The sequence below is a fragment of the Notamacropus eugenii genome, chromosome 3, assembly GCF_028372415.1.
Source record: "Notamacropus eugenii isolate mMacEug1 chromosome 3, mMacEug1.pri_v2, whole genome shotgun sequence".
Lineage (NCBI taxonomy): Eukaryota > Metazoa > Chordata > Mammalia > Diprotodontia > Macropodidae > Notamacropus > Notamacropus eugenii.
This window is the reverse complement of record NC_092874.1, coordinates 109,100,562-109,118,345: the sequence shown is the minus strand read 5'-3', so window position 1 is coordinate 109,118,345 and position 17,784 is coordinate 109,100,562. Positions and strand designations below refer to the sequence as shown.

General features: G+C 39.8%; 1 protein-coding gene across 2 annotated transcripts in view; it reads left to right on the top strand.

Moving 5' to 3' along the window:
- The window catches only part of TBXAS1 (thromboxane A synthase 1), a 252,187-nt gene that overhangs the window by 126,997 nt on the left and 107,406 nt on the right, over positions 1–17,784 (top strand). For both annotated transcript variants that reach the window (XM_072652586.1, XM_072652585.1), the window contains 3 exons: positions 10,051–10,139; positions 12,177–12,325; positions 16,006–16,136. In XM_072652586.1, the coding sequence (XP_072508687.1) occupies positions 10,051–10,139; positions 12,177–12,325; positions 16,006–16,136 (369 nt within the window). The remainder of the gene's footprint in view (positions 1–10,050; positions 10,140–12,176; positions 12,326–16,005; positions 16,137–17,784) is intronic.

Sequence of the window (17,784 nt, the reverse complement as noted above, 5' to 3'; positions counted from 1 at the left end):
TTTACAGACAGACAAAACTCATTGTTAATGGGCATGTAATTTATTAGTAGTACCAAGTAACAAATACAAACAAATATATAGTACAAAGCAAAGAATAGGCTACATTAGGCCTTGCAGCCAGAATCATCTTTGTGTTCAGGGAAACTGGAAGAAAGGAGAGGGACAGAGTAGAGTTGATTCATTTGATTTTAGCTGGGTGGGAGGAGGGGGAGAGAACCTGCTGTCTCAAGGCCTCATATGGCTTTCTAGGTCCTTGGGAATGGTCTTTTGATTGAATCAAGTTTTACAAAACAAATCCTTTAATTAGTGGGATTAGTTCTGTGAAGTTCAGATTCAGTCAAAGGGCCCAATTGAGGACCTAGAAGGCCACATGAGTCCTTGAGGCCACAGGTTCCCCACCCCTGGCTCTCAGCTGTCGTCTGCTCATGCCTTGCCTTTGTCTTCTCTCTTTTCCTCTTCCTGATCCAGGCATTCATCTGCTTGTATCCCACCTCCACCTCTCTGCCTCCCCTATCTGGTATCCCAAAACACTATGCAGCCACAAGATAAACAGAGCTTTCCTGAAAAACTTTTCAGACTGTCCATTAACAACCTAAGGACTCTCTATCCTCAGAGGAAAGTCGTCCAGAGTATCTGTGATCCCATTAAAGGGACAGCCTGCATCTCCAAAGGCTCTGTGATTCTAAGTCTAAGTAACCCTGGGCTACATTCATTTTCTCCTGGCAATGCTAGACAGCTACAAATCATGGTCACAGCATGATCTCTGATAAACCAAAATTGAAGGTGACCCAACGGGCAAACAAAGACTCACAATGGGTGTAAATAGGCTCCAGAGTATTGCCAAAAAGAACTTAAGTGATGAGAAGTGGCATAAAAGATACTATTCATGACTTGTATGACCACATGTGGAAGTAGATGTAGCAAGATCCAGAGATAAAAATAGACTGACAGCCTGAGTGTCACACTGGTGTCCATTAAATATTAAAAGAACCAGAGGAGAAACTATACAGTACATTGGGTAGATTTATGGAAGGTTTATGGAAGAAACATGACTAGAATCACAGAGGAGGAAAAAGCATTGATAAATCAATCAACAAGCATATATTGTATACCTGTTGTGTTTCTGGCACTCTGCTAGGCACTGGGGAACTTACTTTTTACCAATGGGCTGTGATCTGTATTACAGTGGTAGAAAAAAGACTCACATCATAATGTAATGAATCCATTGATTAAATGAAATCATATCTCTAAAGCATTTAGCATATTTAGCAGGGCCTATCACACAGTAGGAGCTTAATAAGTGCTTGTTTCCTTTCTCTCTCCATGCCCCCCCTCATTGAAGTGTATAGTACTTTCCCCAAATCCTTCTTTCTTTCCACTTTTTACACAATTCTATGGGATTTATATAGATTCAAGCAGAAACCAGCAGCTGGTAGGGAGCTCATAAATTTTCCTTAATACTTTCCATACTTTTTTTTAATCTCTTTTGAGAATACCATCATTCTCCCAGGTATAACCTTGAATTTCACCTTTGCTCTTCACTTTTCCTCATTCCACCATATCAAATAGGTTGCCAAAGTCTTCGGATTCTATCTCAGCAACATCGTTTGAATATGTCCCCTTCTCTCCACTCACATGGCTACTAACCAAGGTCAGGTCTTTATCACTTCTCACCTAGACTACTCTATTAGTTGTCTGATAGATTTCTCTACTTTTAGTCTGTCCCCTCTCCAAACCACACTCTACAGCAGAGATGTCAAAAGCAATGGAAGCATGTGGTGAAACCCATAATACTCTCAAGCATAGCCCAAATCAGATTAAAATGTAACTGGGAAATATTTAACAAATATTTAATGAATTAAATAAAATACAACAGAGCATAGATAATATTAACGTGTGGTTTTCTGCATCAATGCACTCCAGTAAGGATCCTTACGTACAGTTTAGTGGTCCCTTTTTCTATGTGAGTTGATGCCACTGCTCTATACAGCTGACAAAAGTTTAGGTTTGGGTTGTATCATGTCAATCCCTCACTTGAAATCCATGAGTGGTGATGGTGTGCTGGTAAATGTTTAACCACTGGCTCTCTGGGGAGTAAAAATATTCAATTTAATCTGTACTTTTAACATTTAGCCATCACTGCTTTAAGTCTAGAAAATAGACAAAACAATAAAATCAAGCCCAGATTTGGAGCATTTTCTAGTTTCTGAGACATGGCTCTAAGGAACCAGTATGAAGTGCTATAGTAAACCCTTGTCACTGGTATCCTTCCTTACAACCTTACCTTAAAGACCTCCACAATCCTGTTCTACTTTCCCCACCCCCATTTGACACTATTTACCCTTCACAATCTCTACGTTACATTGACCCTGAATGATTAACTGTCCCTAAAATTCAACACTTCATCTCCAACCCCTGTGCATTTTTTCCATGTCCAAAATTCATTACCTCCTTGAATCTGCCTCTCAAACACTGTTGTCTTCTTTCAGGATTCATCTCAGGGACTTCCACAGACACTCTCTCTCTTGGTCACCTTAGCTGGTGGTACTCTCTCTTCTATTTAACTTGTATTTACGCATGTTGTACATTTTACCCACACACATACACACATCACCTCCTCTTGTCTTCCTCCAAGAGAATGTAAGCTTTTTGAGGGCAGGGCCTAATTAGTTGTGATCTAGTGCCTTAATAAGCAGTCAATAAAAAAAAAGTTTGTTGGATTTGAATTCTAATCCAGTACAGATTTTAGATGTTTATGAATTTTAGATGTTTTATTATATTTTCATTGTATGAAAAATTACTACTATTACCTCAGTCTTGGAGTTAGCTTTGTCTTTACCCTCTTAATCACCCCCCACATATCTAATAATTTACCAAGTCTTGTAATCCTACCTCAATAATTAATAACAATGATAACATTTATATGGTGGTTTACAATTTGTAAAGATATTTTATACATATTATCTCCTTTTATTCTTACAACAACTCTGTGAGGTAGGTGCTATTATCCCTATTTTACCATATGAAACTGAGGCTAAGAAAAGTTAAGTCACCTGCTTTAGGGAGGGGAAGGAAACATGCATTTATTATAATTTATCATTATTAAGCACTTATTATATGCCAGTCACTGTATTAAATAGTTTATAGTTATCTCATTTTAAATAACCCTGAGAGGTAGGCGCTCTTATTTGACAGTTGAGGAAATTGAGGCAAATTTAGTAAGTATATGAGTTCATATTTGAACTTAGGTCTTCCTAATTCCAGGCCCAGAGTCTATGTCACCTAGCTGTCTTTATGATAACTAGTAATAAATATTAAGTATCTAGGCAAGGTTTAAACTCAGATGCCTGACTCCAAGCCTAAGGATGTCTCTATAAATGTCAACTGGCTGCCTCAGTATCTCTTACATCTATCCCCCTCCCTCCACTCACAAAGACTTTATCCAAGCCCTCATCCCTTCTCAGTAGGACTCTAATATATGACATTTACAGCTCTTCACAATGGGGCTGAAGGCCAGGGCTTATTAAACTTTGTCCTCTTTTTTTTTTTTTTTTTTTTTTTTTAATGTTTAACAATCACTGCCATACAATTGCGATTTTATCCCTCCCCACCCACCCCCCACTTCCTCCCTCCCTCCCCACGACTGCATACAATTCTGTATAGATTCTACATATACTTTCCTATTGAGTATATTTTCACTATCGTCATGCTGTGTAGTCAGACTAAGATAAATGAAAGAATCCGTATAACAAATCAGAACATGATACACAAACAGATACACATACACAAACATGATCTGCTACATTATGTGAGTGACTTCCATATTTCTCTCTCTGAGTGTGGAAGGCTTTTTGCCTTGAGGTCCACCATTGGGATTTTTTTTTTTTTTCAGAAGTTTTTGTGTTATTACAAAAATCTAAGTCTACCAGAAAAAACTCTCACACACTGTGGTTGTTGCTGTGCATAAAGTTCTCCTGGTTCTGCTCCTTTCACTCAGCATCAGGTCATATAAGTCCTTCCAGGCCTCTCTGAAGTCTTCTTGTTCATCATTTCTTATGGCACAATAGTACTCCATTACATTCATATACCATAATTTATTCAGCCATTCCCCAATTGATGGACATCCCCTTGACTTCCAGTTTTTGGCAACTACATAGAGTGCTGCTATAAATATTTTTGTACATGTGGGACCCTTTCCCATTTTTATGATCTCTTGGGGATATAGTCCTAGTAGCGATATTGCTGGGTCAAAGGGTATGCACATTTTTGTAGCCCTTTGGGCATAGTTCCAAATTGCTCTCCAGAATGGTTGGATGCGCTCACAGCTCCACCAACAATGAATTAGTGTTCCAACTCTCCCACATCCTCTCCAGCATTTATCATTTTCTTGTTCTGTCATGTTTGCCAATCTTATAGGTGTGATGTGGTACCTCAGAGTTGTTTTGATTTGCATCTCTCTAACCAATAGTGATTTAGAGCATTTTTTCATATGATTATAGATAGCTTTAATTTCTTCCTCTGAAAATTGCCTGTTCATATCCTTTGACCATTTATCAATTGGGGAATGACTTGTATGATTATACATTTGGGTCAGTTCTCTATATATTCTAGAAATGAGGCCTTTATCCCCGAGCTTAGCTGTAAAAATTTTTTCCCAATTTACTACATCCCTCCGGATTTTGGTTGCATTGGGTTTGGTTGTGCAAAAACTTCTCAGTTTAATGTACTCAAAGTTATCCATTTTGCATTTCATAATGCATTCTATCTCTTCTTTAGTAAAGAATTCTTCCCTTCTCCATAGATCTGATAAATACACTATTCCTTGCTTCTCCAGTTTATTCATGGTATCAATCTTTATACCTAAATCATGTACCCATTTGGACTTTATTCTTGTGTACGGTGTCAGGTATGGGTCTATGCCTAATTTCCGCCACACTGTTATCCAGTTTTCCCAGCAATTTTTGTCAAACAATGAGTTCTTATCCCAGAAGCTGGGGTCCTTGGGTTTATCAAACAGAAGGTTGCTATATTCCTTGCCTACTGCATCTTGAGTGCCAAGTCTATTCCACTTGTCTACCTCTCTGTTTCTTAGCCAATACCAAGTGGTTTTGATAATTGCTGCTTTATAGTACAGTTTAGGGTCTGGTAGCGCTAGGCCACCTTCCCAAGCATTTCTTTTCATTAGTCCCTTTGATATTCTGGACCTTTTGTTTTTCCAAATGAATTTTGATATTATTTTATCCAGCTCTAGAAAGTAATTGTCTGATAGTTTAATTGGTATGGCACTAAATAAGTATATTAATTTGGGTAGAATTGTCATTTTTATTATATTAGCACGGCCTACCCATGAGCAACTAATGTTTTTCCACTTACTTAAATCTGACTTTATTTGTGCAAAAAGTGTCTTGTAATTGTGTTCATATAATCCCTGGGTTTGTTTTGGCAGGTAGACTCCTAAGTATTTTATACTGTCTACCCTAACTTTAAATGGGATTTCTCTTTCTATCTCTTGCTGTTGAACTTTGTTGCTAATATATAGGAATGCAGAGGATTTGTGTGGGTTTATTTTGTACCCTGCAACTTTGCCAAAGTTGTTTATTAATTCAAGTAATTTTTTACTTGAATCTCTGGGATTCTCTAGGTAAATCATCATATCATCTGCAAAGAGTGATAACTTAGTTTCTTCTTTGGCTATTCTAATTCCTTGAATATCTTTATCTTGTCTAATTGCTACAGCTAACATTTCTAGTACCATATTGAATAATAGTGGTGATAATGGACAACCTTGTTTCACCCCTGATCTTATTGGGAATGCATCTAGCTTATCCCCATTGCATATAATGCTTGCTGAAGGTTTTAGATAGATACTGCTTATTATTTTATGGAAAGTTCCCTTTATTCCTACGTTCTCCAATGTTTTTAGTAGGAATGGATGTTGTATTTTGTCAAAAGCTTTTTCTGCATCTATTGAGATAATCATGTGGTTTTTGTTAGCTTTGTTGTTGATGTGGTTGATAATGCTAATAGTTTTCCTAATATTGAACCAGCCCTGTAGTCCTGGTATGAATCCCACCTGATCATAATGTATTAATCTCGTGATTAGATGCTGTATTCGTTTTGCTAAAATCTTATTTAAAATTTTTGCATCTATATTCATTAGGGAAATTGGTCTATAATTTTCTTTCTCTGTTTTGTCTCTTCCTGGTTTGGGTATCAAAACCATATTTGTATCATAGAAAGAATTTGGGAGGACTCCTTCTTCCCCAATTTTCAAGAATAGTGTAAACTTTGTCCTCTTGCGACCCCTTTTCACCCAAGAAATTTTTACGTGACAACTAGATATATAGGTGTATTAAATAGGTATACAAATCAAACATTTACTGATAATAAATCATAAAGAAATTTATTCCAGAACAATTCTTTGGTATGCATGTAATTTAATCACTTATTAAAGACAAAAGGAAATTTGCATAATAACGAGATGGATGTGCTTGTTTATTTTACATAAAGAATGAAATCTTGGTGGAATATTTGATACTGCAAGATGTAGAGCATCTTCAATATTTTTCAGAGTTGACTGATATTTTGATTTCATAATTATCAATCTGAGAATGCCGCTTCACATAAACATGTAGTACAAAATGGTAGAAGTATGTTTAGGGCCACTTCAGAAACTGTTGGAAATTCTGTCCTAATCCCAAGCCAAAATTCATTTAGCAATTTTGTAGGTACAGTAAAAACACTGCAATAATAGTCTTGAATTTGAGCCCAGGTGTTTTTGGCAGCTTTCACTGGCATTGTGTGGCCTAATGGCATGTGCAGTGCAAAGTGCGCATGTTGTGTGTTCAGAACCAAGGCTGCAGCCAAGGTTCACGATGCAACACAGGCAAGGACTGCCTGGAACACCTCAGATTCATTACACGTTTGATTTTGAATTAATTTTTGGTTGGAGAACCTTTAGAAACCTTTTACTCTTGTCAAATTTTGGGTGACCCCCACATTCGCTTATGTGACCCATAGAGTAGTGCTTATGAAGCACTACTCTAGGTTAACCATCTATCACTCCAGGCTTGTATCACCTTATTTCTCTTCCTAAACTCCATGTTCCAGCCAGACTGGTTGATTTGCTATTCCTCATACATATCATGTCATCTTCTGTGTTTGGAACATATTCCTTCCTCAGAAACTTCTGTCTCATTGATCTCCTCCCCAAGATCATTCCTGACTCCCCTTAGTTGCTGGTTCTCCCTACCCTGCCACTGAACAAATTATCTTTCATGTGCTTGGTCTATATTCTGCATTTACTTATATGATCCATGTTGTTTTACCCCTAAAGAATGGAAGCTTCTTGAGGGTAGGAACTGTTCGTTCTTGTCTCTCTATCCCCAGCACCTAGCACAGCTTTCCAGCTTTCTTTTGCCATTAGATTGTAAGCATCTTGAGTGCAAGGACATTTTTTTTTGTCCTTTCTTTGTGCTTAGCACCATGCTTGGCACATGGTAAGTTGTTAATAAATACTTAGCACATGTGGTTATTCAGTCATTTTTCATTCATATCTGATTCTTTATGACCCCATTTGGGATTTTCTTGGCAATGATACTAGAGTGGTTTGCCATTTCCTTCTCAACTCATTTTAAAGATGAGAAAACTGAGGCAAAGAGCGTTAAGTGACTTGCCCAGGGTCACACAGTCAGTAAGTGTCTGAGGCAGGACTGAACTCAGGTCCTCTTGACTCCAGGCCTGGTGCTTTATCTACTGCACCACCTAGTTTCTCCCCCCATCCCCATTGTGTCCCCTGCACATAGTAGGTACTTAACAAACATTTATTGAATACGTTTATTATAGTTTCCTTTTCTAGCTCGTTTTATGTAGTTTATTGACTACACAGCAGGCACTTAATCAATGCTTTTTAAATTGAATTAATCCTCCTGACTCCAGGCCTTCTCCTTACCAATCCATCCTCTACACAACTACCAAATGAATACTCCTAAAATATAGACCCAACATGATAATCCCCTACTCAAAAATCTTTAGTAGCTCCCTTTTGCTTGTAGGGTAAAATACAAAATCCTCAGCCTACAACTGAAAGATCTTTACATTATGGTTTCCACTTATCTTTCCACTCCTGTCTCCTATTGCTCCTTCTTACATGTGTTCTGTTCCAGCCAAATGGCCCTCTTTGCCTTTCCCTGTATGTGACATCCCACCTCCTATCTCTGTGCCTTGGCACAGGTGCTGTTCTCTAAATCTAGATGCCCTCCTTCTTCACTCTGCTTCCTAACATCTCCAGTTTCCTTCAAAACATAGTCCAGAGGTCATTGCCCACGTTTCCAGTTCCCTCCCCACCCCAATCCTTGGGGTTCGATCCCTCTTGAAATTATTTCTGTATTGCCACATATTTATTTTGTATGTACTATACTATGTATGTACCATCTATGGACAAAGAAAAAGAATGAGAATAATGTAAAGTACATTACAAACCTTAAAATGCTATGTAAACACAAGTTGTTATCATTATTATTTTGGAAAAATCATTCTTCTGATCTTGTTTTATGGAGTACAAATAGAAATCATCCTGGAACAAGTCACTATCCTGCTATTACTCCATTAGCATCATCGTCATCATCATGACTTATCTGATTCTCACATTTTCCCCCATGTGGTTCAGATAGAAAATAGCCCAATATATGGAGGTTGTTGAAATGATCATTGCTATCATCATGTCGTTACTATTATGTTACTACTGCTACTATGATTCTGCATAATTTAATTACTTGTTACTGTTTATATCATCCCTTTTTGTCATTATATGTAACTACTATAATAGAACCTCCTTGAAGGAAGGAACTGCTTATTTTTGTCTTTATTTTGTTTCCTCAGTACTTAGCACAGTAGCTTACATATATTTGGCACTTAACAAATGTTTATAATGAATGTTAAAAATTGTTTTTACATGCAACTGGGAAATAAGATATACAGGCAATGAATGGGGTATAGAAATCTATCTTGCCCTACAAGAAAATAGAGGAGATGGGGATAGGAGAAGGGAGGTGTGCGATAGAAAGGAGGGAAGATTGGGGGAAGGGGTAATCAGAATGCATTCTGTCTTGGGGTGGGCAGAAGGGAGAGGTAGGGAGAAAATTTGGAACTCAAAATCTTGTGAAAATGCCTGTTGAAAACTAAAAGTAAATAAAGTTAAAAAAAGAAAATTAGAAAAATGTTTATCAAATTTGTTGCATACTTCAAAGAGTCATGGGTGTGACCCTCCACCAAGGCAAATCACAGTCACCCCATGTTTTTATTTTATTTTGCTTTTTAATGACTGGATCTCCCCCATCGTGCCCAGGCTGGAAGTTCAGGGGCTACAATTCATGGACTGATTCTACTACAGATTGACATTGGAAACTTGGCCTTCTTGGTTTATGACCTGGGCCAGTTTACCCCCTTCTTATACCCCCTGCTCCCAGGAACTCACCACACTGATGTCAAATTTAATATGGACACATGACTAGCATAGCCCACCACAGCTCAGAACTCCTGAGCTCAAGAAATCTGCCAACCTCACGTTCTCTGGGAGCTAGGATTATAGGGGTGCACCACCACAACCAGCTACTTGAAAAAAAATCCTCATCTGGTACCCAACTTTTCATTAATGGATCTCTCTGCACTTAGCTAAATTGATCCTAAAATGTCATGTCCATGATGCACCAACACTATCCTTGAATCCTTTCTGACTTGGGAGAATCTACCAAAGCTTGAACTCCACTGTCCTGGCTTTAGAGAACCCAGAAGAAAAGAAAAAGAAAGACAGAGGGATCAAAAACAAAAGGGAAAAGAGAAGAAGAAAGAAATGGAAGGGAGAGAGAAGGAAAAGCCTTCTCCCAAGGAGGTCTTGTATTAAGGTCATTGCTGAAAGAATTTAGCTTGGCAATTACATAGTTAAAAATAACAGTCAAAGTAGGGAGCACTACAGACCTCTTTATTCACAGCTAATTTAGGTCCATTCACTGTACAGAGTGTTTAATTATACTTGATTTTCTTCTTTTCCAGGTGATTCCCTTAATCAGCCAAGCCTGTGATCTTCTATTGACTCACTTGAAGCCTTATGCAGAGTCTGGGAAAGCTTTAGATATCCAGAGGTAAGGTCAGTCTATGGCGGATGAGAAATTACACTTCTCCAAATGAATTGCCACTTCTTGTAACTGTGTATAATTGCTGGACAATTACGCGTGACCAGGAAAGTACAGAAGTTCAAAAACAGCCATGATAAATGACCAAATAGATGGCTAAACTGACCTACGAGGAAACAGTCAGCCAACTTAGGGGAGGTCATCTAAACAAAGTGGGGGTGAGGAGGGCACAGGAACAGGATGGCCCACTTAGGCAGGAAGTCTCAACTTGACAGGGACAGGGATTCTGAGCCCCTTCAGCTGTCTAGAACAGAGTCTGGAACCCAGAAGAAAGGCAAAAAATACTTGGAGTAATAGCCCTCACAAACCCTCTATGATTTGCTCCACAGGAGATTTGTAGAGTTACCCTTAGGCCATCCAATTAAAGTTAGTGATTTAACAACCTTAACTTTCTGGTTTCCCCTGGCAACCCTAAATTTCAGTGTAGAATAGATTAGAAACACAGCCACTGAGAAGTGACAAATGCCAGGGAGGGAAAAGATGAAAGTATCTCTAGTCTATATTTCTGTCTGTCTAAACCCTGAAGCCCTTTTACAGAAAGGGATGGAATAATCGGAGTCCAGCTATCTGGGGTCATTGATCAGTAAGGGCACTCAATCTCAACTAAAAATGGGGGCCACAAAAATGGCACATAAAGATCTGTGCAGAGTCCATATCAACATAGAAAACTACATATTTCCATTTTCTAGTTTCTACTGTATTTTTATTTATTTTGTTAAATAATTCCAAGTACACTTTAATCAAATTCAGGCACTTTTAGGAGTGATGTAGGCAACTTGACACTTCAGGCTTGAACAATCCTTGTTGGTGATGACAGCCTCAAATAATAAATAATGTTCACAGTTGTTTTTCAAAGGATAGAATCTTAGCACTGAAAGTCACCTAGTGTTCAAGACTCAGCTCAAATGCCACTTTCTGTAGGGACCTTTTCTTCTTCTCCTCCCAGGTGACCATCCAAAATGAGATACTATTTGTAAAGTACTTTGCAAACCTGAAAGTGCTACATAAACGTTAGCTATTATTATTATTAGGTATCATCTACATACCTGTTTGTGTCCATCTCTTCCCCATTAGAGTATAAACTCTTGGACAGCAGGGCCTTTTCTTGGTCTTTCTCTGTACCTCCAGTGCTTACATAGCACTTTGTTGGCCACATGGCAACTTCTTAAAAAATGCTAACTGATTGATTGAGCTGAAGCAAGAGTCCGTTCCTACAAAAGGTAAATTACATTCTATGTATACTGTTTACCAAAGCTAAAGCAGTGACATTTTTAGAAAGATCGAGTCCAAAATGGTTCAGAGGAAAAAGTTGCAGCACTGACACCATCACCCGCCCCTTCAAGCTTCGATTGTCTGGAAAGTTTGCTTATGGGGAACACCTCATCTCCCCGAGAGGAGGCCATAGACATGAAGTGCGAGCTTATGCCAAATATCTGACACAGAAAACACAGTGTGCACCTACATGAGAGCATTGAATCAACCCCTTTCATCAAGAAAGGCATAAGCCAAGCCCAGGTGTTGTCAGACATTTTACCACCGGACCAGATTCTCCCGATTGCTTATGCAGAACTCATTAGCTGAGATGGCTGGGGGAAAGCTTTTAAATGGGCAACTGAGTGATAGAATCTAAACAGAACCCAAGTACTGATATTTTCTGCAGAACTGTCTGGAAAGGGAGGCCTTCCTTTCTATTTATTTCTAGACCGCAATATATTTTCCATAATATTATCCATATGTTTTAGGGGCTTTTACCAGAGTGTGCTCCAGTGTGAAAAGACATCTCTTATTAGTGCTTTTCTCCTCAGCTCTTACAAGTGTTAAAGTCATGGTGAAGGGGAAAGGTTATGTGGGTTTGGCAGCTCTACCTTAGTCCAGGGGCTTATATAGCATTAACACCCACTCTATAGACCTTGGAAGTTGCTTAGTGTGGAGGCAGCTGAATCTGTAAAGGTCTCATTTTCCACATGTATTATGGGTACTCTACAGGTGCTATGGCTGTTACACTCTTGATGTGGTTGCCAGTGTGGCCTTTGGATTCCAAGTGGACTCCGAGAAGACCCCAGACAATCCTTTTGTGAAACACTGCAGACGTTTCTTTCAATTCTCCATTCCTAAATTTGTTATGATTTTAATTTGTAAGTATAACTTCTAAAGAGGGTAAGCTGAGCTCAACAGAGTGGCATGGGAAGGATACTTGTACTGCTTAGCCACAGGGCACTTTTCAGGGTGGTTGGCTTCTAAGCATCCTCCTACATCTCTTGGAAAAGTACACAAATTGCAGGTGACTATCTGGCAAATCCCTGAGGGACAACTGAAAGAACTGGGAATGTTAAACTCAGAAAAAGCTGAGAGGGAGACATAATAACTGTCTTCATATTTTGAGAAGAGGGATTAGACTTGGCCCCAGGGACAGAATTAGGCATCATGGATGGAAATTCCACAGCAGCAAATTGAGTTTTGATGCAAGGCCAAACTTCTTAACAACAGGGCCATCCAGAAATGAAACAAGCTTCTCCAAAGTCTTTGGGCCAAGGCTGGATGATCTCTCATTGAGGGATATTGTAGAAGGGGGGCCCGTCCCCTGGCAAACATTTATTGAGTGCTTACTGTGTGCCAGCTCCAGAGATCCAAGAAAAGGCAAAAAAAAAGCAGCTAATGGAGGAGTATATAATATACATATATACGTGTGTGTGTGTATAAGATATATACAGAGTAAGCAGAAGGTTGGATGATTCTGTGAGTCTGTTGTCCTGTCCTACTTCTTCAAGGAGGTTAGCTTTTATTTGATCCTTTCTAGTCACTAAAACGAGCTCACATTAGCAGTCAGATTACTTCTTGCAGTGGATAGAGCACTGGACCTGGAATCAAGAGGTTGTTCACTTGTTTCAGGGATTTTCAGTTGTTTTCAGATGAGAGATAAAGTGTAAAGTCTTTCATTTATCTTCGGGGACATGATTTTCTATTTAACTACCGTCTCCCTGTCCTGAAACTACTTTGAATATTCCAAAGCAGGTCTTCATGGATAGTGAACGTTGGCTCTGCTGTTTAGTCCTTTCTCAATCATGTCTGATTCTTTGTGATGCTATTTGGGGTTTTCTTGGCAAAGATACTGGAGAAGTTCTCCATTTCCTCCTCCAACTCCTTTTATAGATGGGGAAACTGAGGCAATCAAAGTTAAGAGACTTGCCCGAGGTCAAATGGCTAGTAAATATCTTAGGCTAGATTTGAACTTGAGTCTTTCTGACTCCAGGCCTGGCTGCACCACCTCAGTCTCCTGGAATCCAGTTTACGACAGATCCCTTCTTTTTCTCCTGGATCTCATTTCTTGTGATTCCCTTCCAGCCATACAAGCTTGTTCCCAAGTCACACATTCTGCCTTCTCTGTTCTTTTGAACATGATTAAGACATGTCTTATCCCCTCTTTGGTCCTAAAGTGTAGCCCACTTTTTTTGCAAAACCCTTCAAAATCTACCTCCTAAGTAAAGTCTTGAAGTCCCAGAAGAACTCTACAAATTCAACTAGTCTAAATCCCATCCCCTTTTTACAAAGAAGGAAAACAAGATCCCAACTGGTAAAAATAACATCCCTAAGGTCACACTGCTAGTAAGTGACACGCAGAACCAGAACCCCAGTCTTCTGATTCCCAGGCTATGTTTTTTTGGTTTTGTTTCTTTCCCCTACTATATGTCATGGATTTACTTCAATCTTTCAAGAATCTGCAATTTCATCAGTGGGGATCCTCCCACTGAGGCAGAACTCAGCCCATCTTTGACTTAGCAGATGGGGGTCTAATGACTAAAAAAAAAATAATAATCATGTGGCCAAGCTGGTGACAAGCCTCTCTGAATGAGCAGGGCTAGTTCTTGGACAATGCACATACATATCCATCGATGATCCAATTCCTGAAGCCTTTACAGCTTGGTCTCCCCTAACCTAGCCTCAAAAAACCCAGAGTCACCTTCACACCACCATGTAGCACTGGAGCAGGACTTCTGTATACTTCCAAGCTGCCATTTTTATTAGAAGACAAATAGTGACAAATGGATCCCCTACTGTGTGAAGGGTTGGGTGTAGTTTCATTGATTTTTATTTTAAAATGTATTCTCATCCCCTGCCCCTCCTCCCCCTTTTCAATCTCCTACCCTTTTACAGTAGCATTAAAATGTCTTATTTCACTTTCCATTACTGGCAGTTCTGTCCATTCTGATCAATTTCATACATATCTTAGTTCAATTCACATTTTTCTGGTTCACACTTCTCTGTAGAGCTGTCACCACCTGCAGCAGCCCCCACACTGAAGTTTTAAGTGCTGAGGAAGCCGTGGGACATGCCTCTGCCCTCTTCCTCAGGATGTGACCAAGCCTGGGCTCATATCTGGAACCTGACTTGGACCTGCCCCACTAACCATAGTGCTCTAGAAGGCCCAAAGCCAGTCATACCACCCTTCCATCATGGCTACAGGAATAAGAACAGCTGCCATTTAAAAGACATTTTCAGGGTTACAAAGCACTTTCTTCCCAATGGCCCTGGGAGGGGGGGTAATATGAGTGTAATTTGGAGAACATGTGCTGAATTTTACAAAAGGGGAAACTGAGGCTGCATAGGTGGTATAAGTTTTCCTGTCCCCATTTTACAAGTGATGAAACCAAACCTCCAAGAGGTTAAGTGATTTTTCCAAGGTCATAGTAAGTTACCAGAACTGAGACTCAAATTCAGAGTTTCTGTTTCAAGATCAGTGTCCTTTCCACTGTACCAGGAGTGAGAAACCTGTGGCCTCAAGGTCGCAGGTTCCCCACCCATGCACTATACCATGCATTGGGGTGGCTTGGCTCTGAGACACCACCACAAGGCCTACTATGAACTCAGGCAGGGAAATGTGGCAGCCACTTTCAGACCAAGGTAACATCACCTGTGATGCTTCTCTTGGCTCATGGGTGAAGTCTAAATCATTCATCTGAAATTCTTTCTCCTCTGTTCTTTACAGGGAGTTGTAGCCTTGATCCATTTGGACTAAGTGGAAAAGACCTTGTCCCAGAGCATATAGCATGAAGTACTGAGATTGGGGGATAGAATAGGAGGCCAGTAAGATCTAAGGGACCGGTCATCTACCTCCACAACAGCAGCCTCTCTTGGCTCTATTAAGAGAAGGGGGAAATCACAGTTCCTTGTGGAAAGTGATTCCACAGTGAATGAAGTAGACCAGTTTCCTAACAGGGGATCATAGAATCAAAGTACATGAGCGAGAAGGAAACATCTAGTTCCGCCATCTCAATTTACAGATAAGGAAACTGAGGCCCAGAAAAGTTAAATAATGGCCGGTATTTATATAGCATCTTAAGTTTTGCAAAGTAGTTTCCATGTTATCTCATTTGATCCTCACAACAATCCTGGTAGATAGGTATTATTTTTATCCCCATTTCAGACATGAGAAAACTGAGGCAGATGGTGTTTAAGTAACTTGTCCAAGGTCACATAACTAGTATCTGAGGCTAAATTTGAAATTCAAGTCTTTCTGACTAAAGTCCATCACTCTATCCCACCTAATTACCTCAAAATCACACAAATAGTAGAAATCAGGGACAGGATTAGAATACACATCTGGCTCCAGAACCTCTTTCTATCTTACTACAGTGTGTTGTTAGCTTCTGGTTTCCAAATGCAATACCTAGTGAAATTCAGTAACCTTTATTTAACCTGTAAGGAAGTGTCTGGTTAACCCTTGTGTTGATAGTTTACATGACTACAATTGACTCCCAGGTATCTTTGACATAAAACAGTCCCTATTTCACCACTTCCTTTGTTTTTCTTTCTTCAGTGGCATTTCCTTCCATTATGATCCCACTGGCCCAAGTTTTGCCCAACAAGACAAGAGATGAACTGTGTGCCTTTTTTAACAAAGTCATTAGGAATGCGATTGCTCTCCGAGACAAGCAAGCTGAAGAACAGGTAAAGTATTTTAGTCCACGTGGCTGAGATAGTAAGTCACTTATTTGTGGAATGCTTTCTAGAAGGTGCTAATTGCACACAGTAGGCACTTGGTGCTTGTTGAACTAAGGTGATTTTGAGCCTCGTGACAATGCTGTGATGTAATGAGGGAAATGGGAACTGAACCAGTGATTTCATGGGTACGGGGGACTACCGGCTGAGGAGACTTCCTTTATCAGTGCAGGTTAGCATCTTCCCTACAACTTGTTATTCTAGAGAATTGCCTAGAATACAGAGATGTTAAGTGACCTGCCCAGAGATCACCGTACAGCTAGTATGAGTCACACACAGCTTCTGGAACAGCTCTGTATCCAGCATGCCTTTTAGCATGTAGGTAACATGAACATTACAATCGTCATTTTACAGATATAGAATTTGAGCCACAACCTCTCTGGGGAAGCTTGGGGGAAAGGCAGGCTTGAGGACATGGTAAGAGAATGTTAGTCAGCCAAGGTAGAGAGAGGAGGAAGAGGAGACAGGTCGCTCCTTCATTGCCAACAACTGTTCCCATAAATGATTATCTATCCATCCTCCCTTTTCCTTCCCTTTCCCCTATACCAGGGGTGGGGAACCTGTGGCCTTGAGGTCATATGTGGCCCTTTAGGTCCTCCAATGCAGCACTTGAGGTTTCCTAGAGTGAAGGGGATGCTAACAATCCAATTACTGAGATTGCCTGGGGCTTCTCCTTTGATGAACTAGAGTCACTTACACTGTGGGGGCAGAGGCCAGATTCTCTGGAGATGGTCTTCCCCTGCTCATAACTCAAATGAATCCACCTCACATGCCAGAATGTCTAGTTACAACTCTGGGAATGATATAACATATGATAGGATAGCACAATATGAAATATAAGTGAACCTTGACTGAAACTCAGTCAACTGTTGACCAATTGTTGACTGATCTGGTCTGTTCCTTTCCCGCACCAACCACCTGTCCACTCTCTGCCTAGAACGTCCATAACTTGAGCAGGGCCAGCCTTGGGCTCACTCTCCAAATAGGCCTCACTTTCAGCTTCTGGCCCCTCTCCACCCAGAGTCGATACACCACCCCCAAACACTCCCCTGCTCCCCCTTATGTTTTGCCTCCCCTCATTAGAATGTATGTTCCTTGAGAGCAGAGATTGTCTTATTTTCTTGTTTTTATATGCCTCGTGCTTAGCTCAGTGCCTCGCATATAGTAGGTGCTTAATAAATGCCACCATCCTTCAATGTAAAGACTGTAGTAATGATAAAGGCTAGCATTTGTATGCACTCTAAGGTTTTCAAAATGCTTTACAAGTGTTATTCCATTTTATCCTCACAACTACTCTCTAAGGTAGGGGTGGGGCTCTTATTATCCCCATTCTGCAGATGAGGAAACTGAGGTCAAGATATTAAATGACTTATCCACAGCTACACAGCTATCAAGGCAGAATTTGAACTCAAGTTTTTGTCATTCTAAGACTAGTTTTCTATCCACAAATGTCTCTTCAAAAATCCGTGGTAATGGGAATAATCTCTGATATATTACATACTGTAGATGATTAACATCTTCCCCCAGTTCCATCAGTCTTATGAGAAAAGGACATGGTAAAAAAATGCAAAGCATAATATAATGTGAGTTATTATTA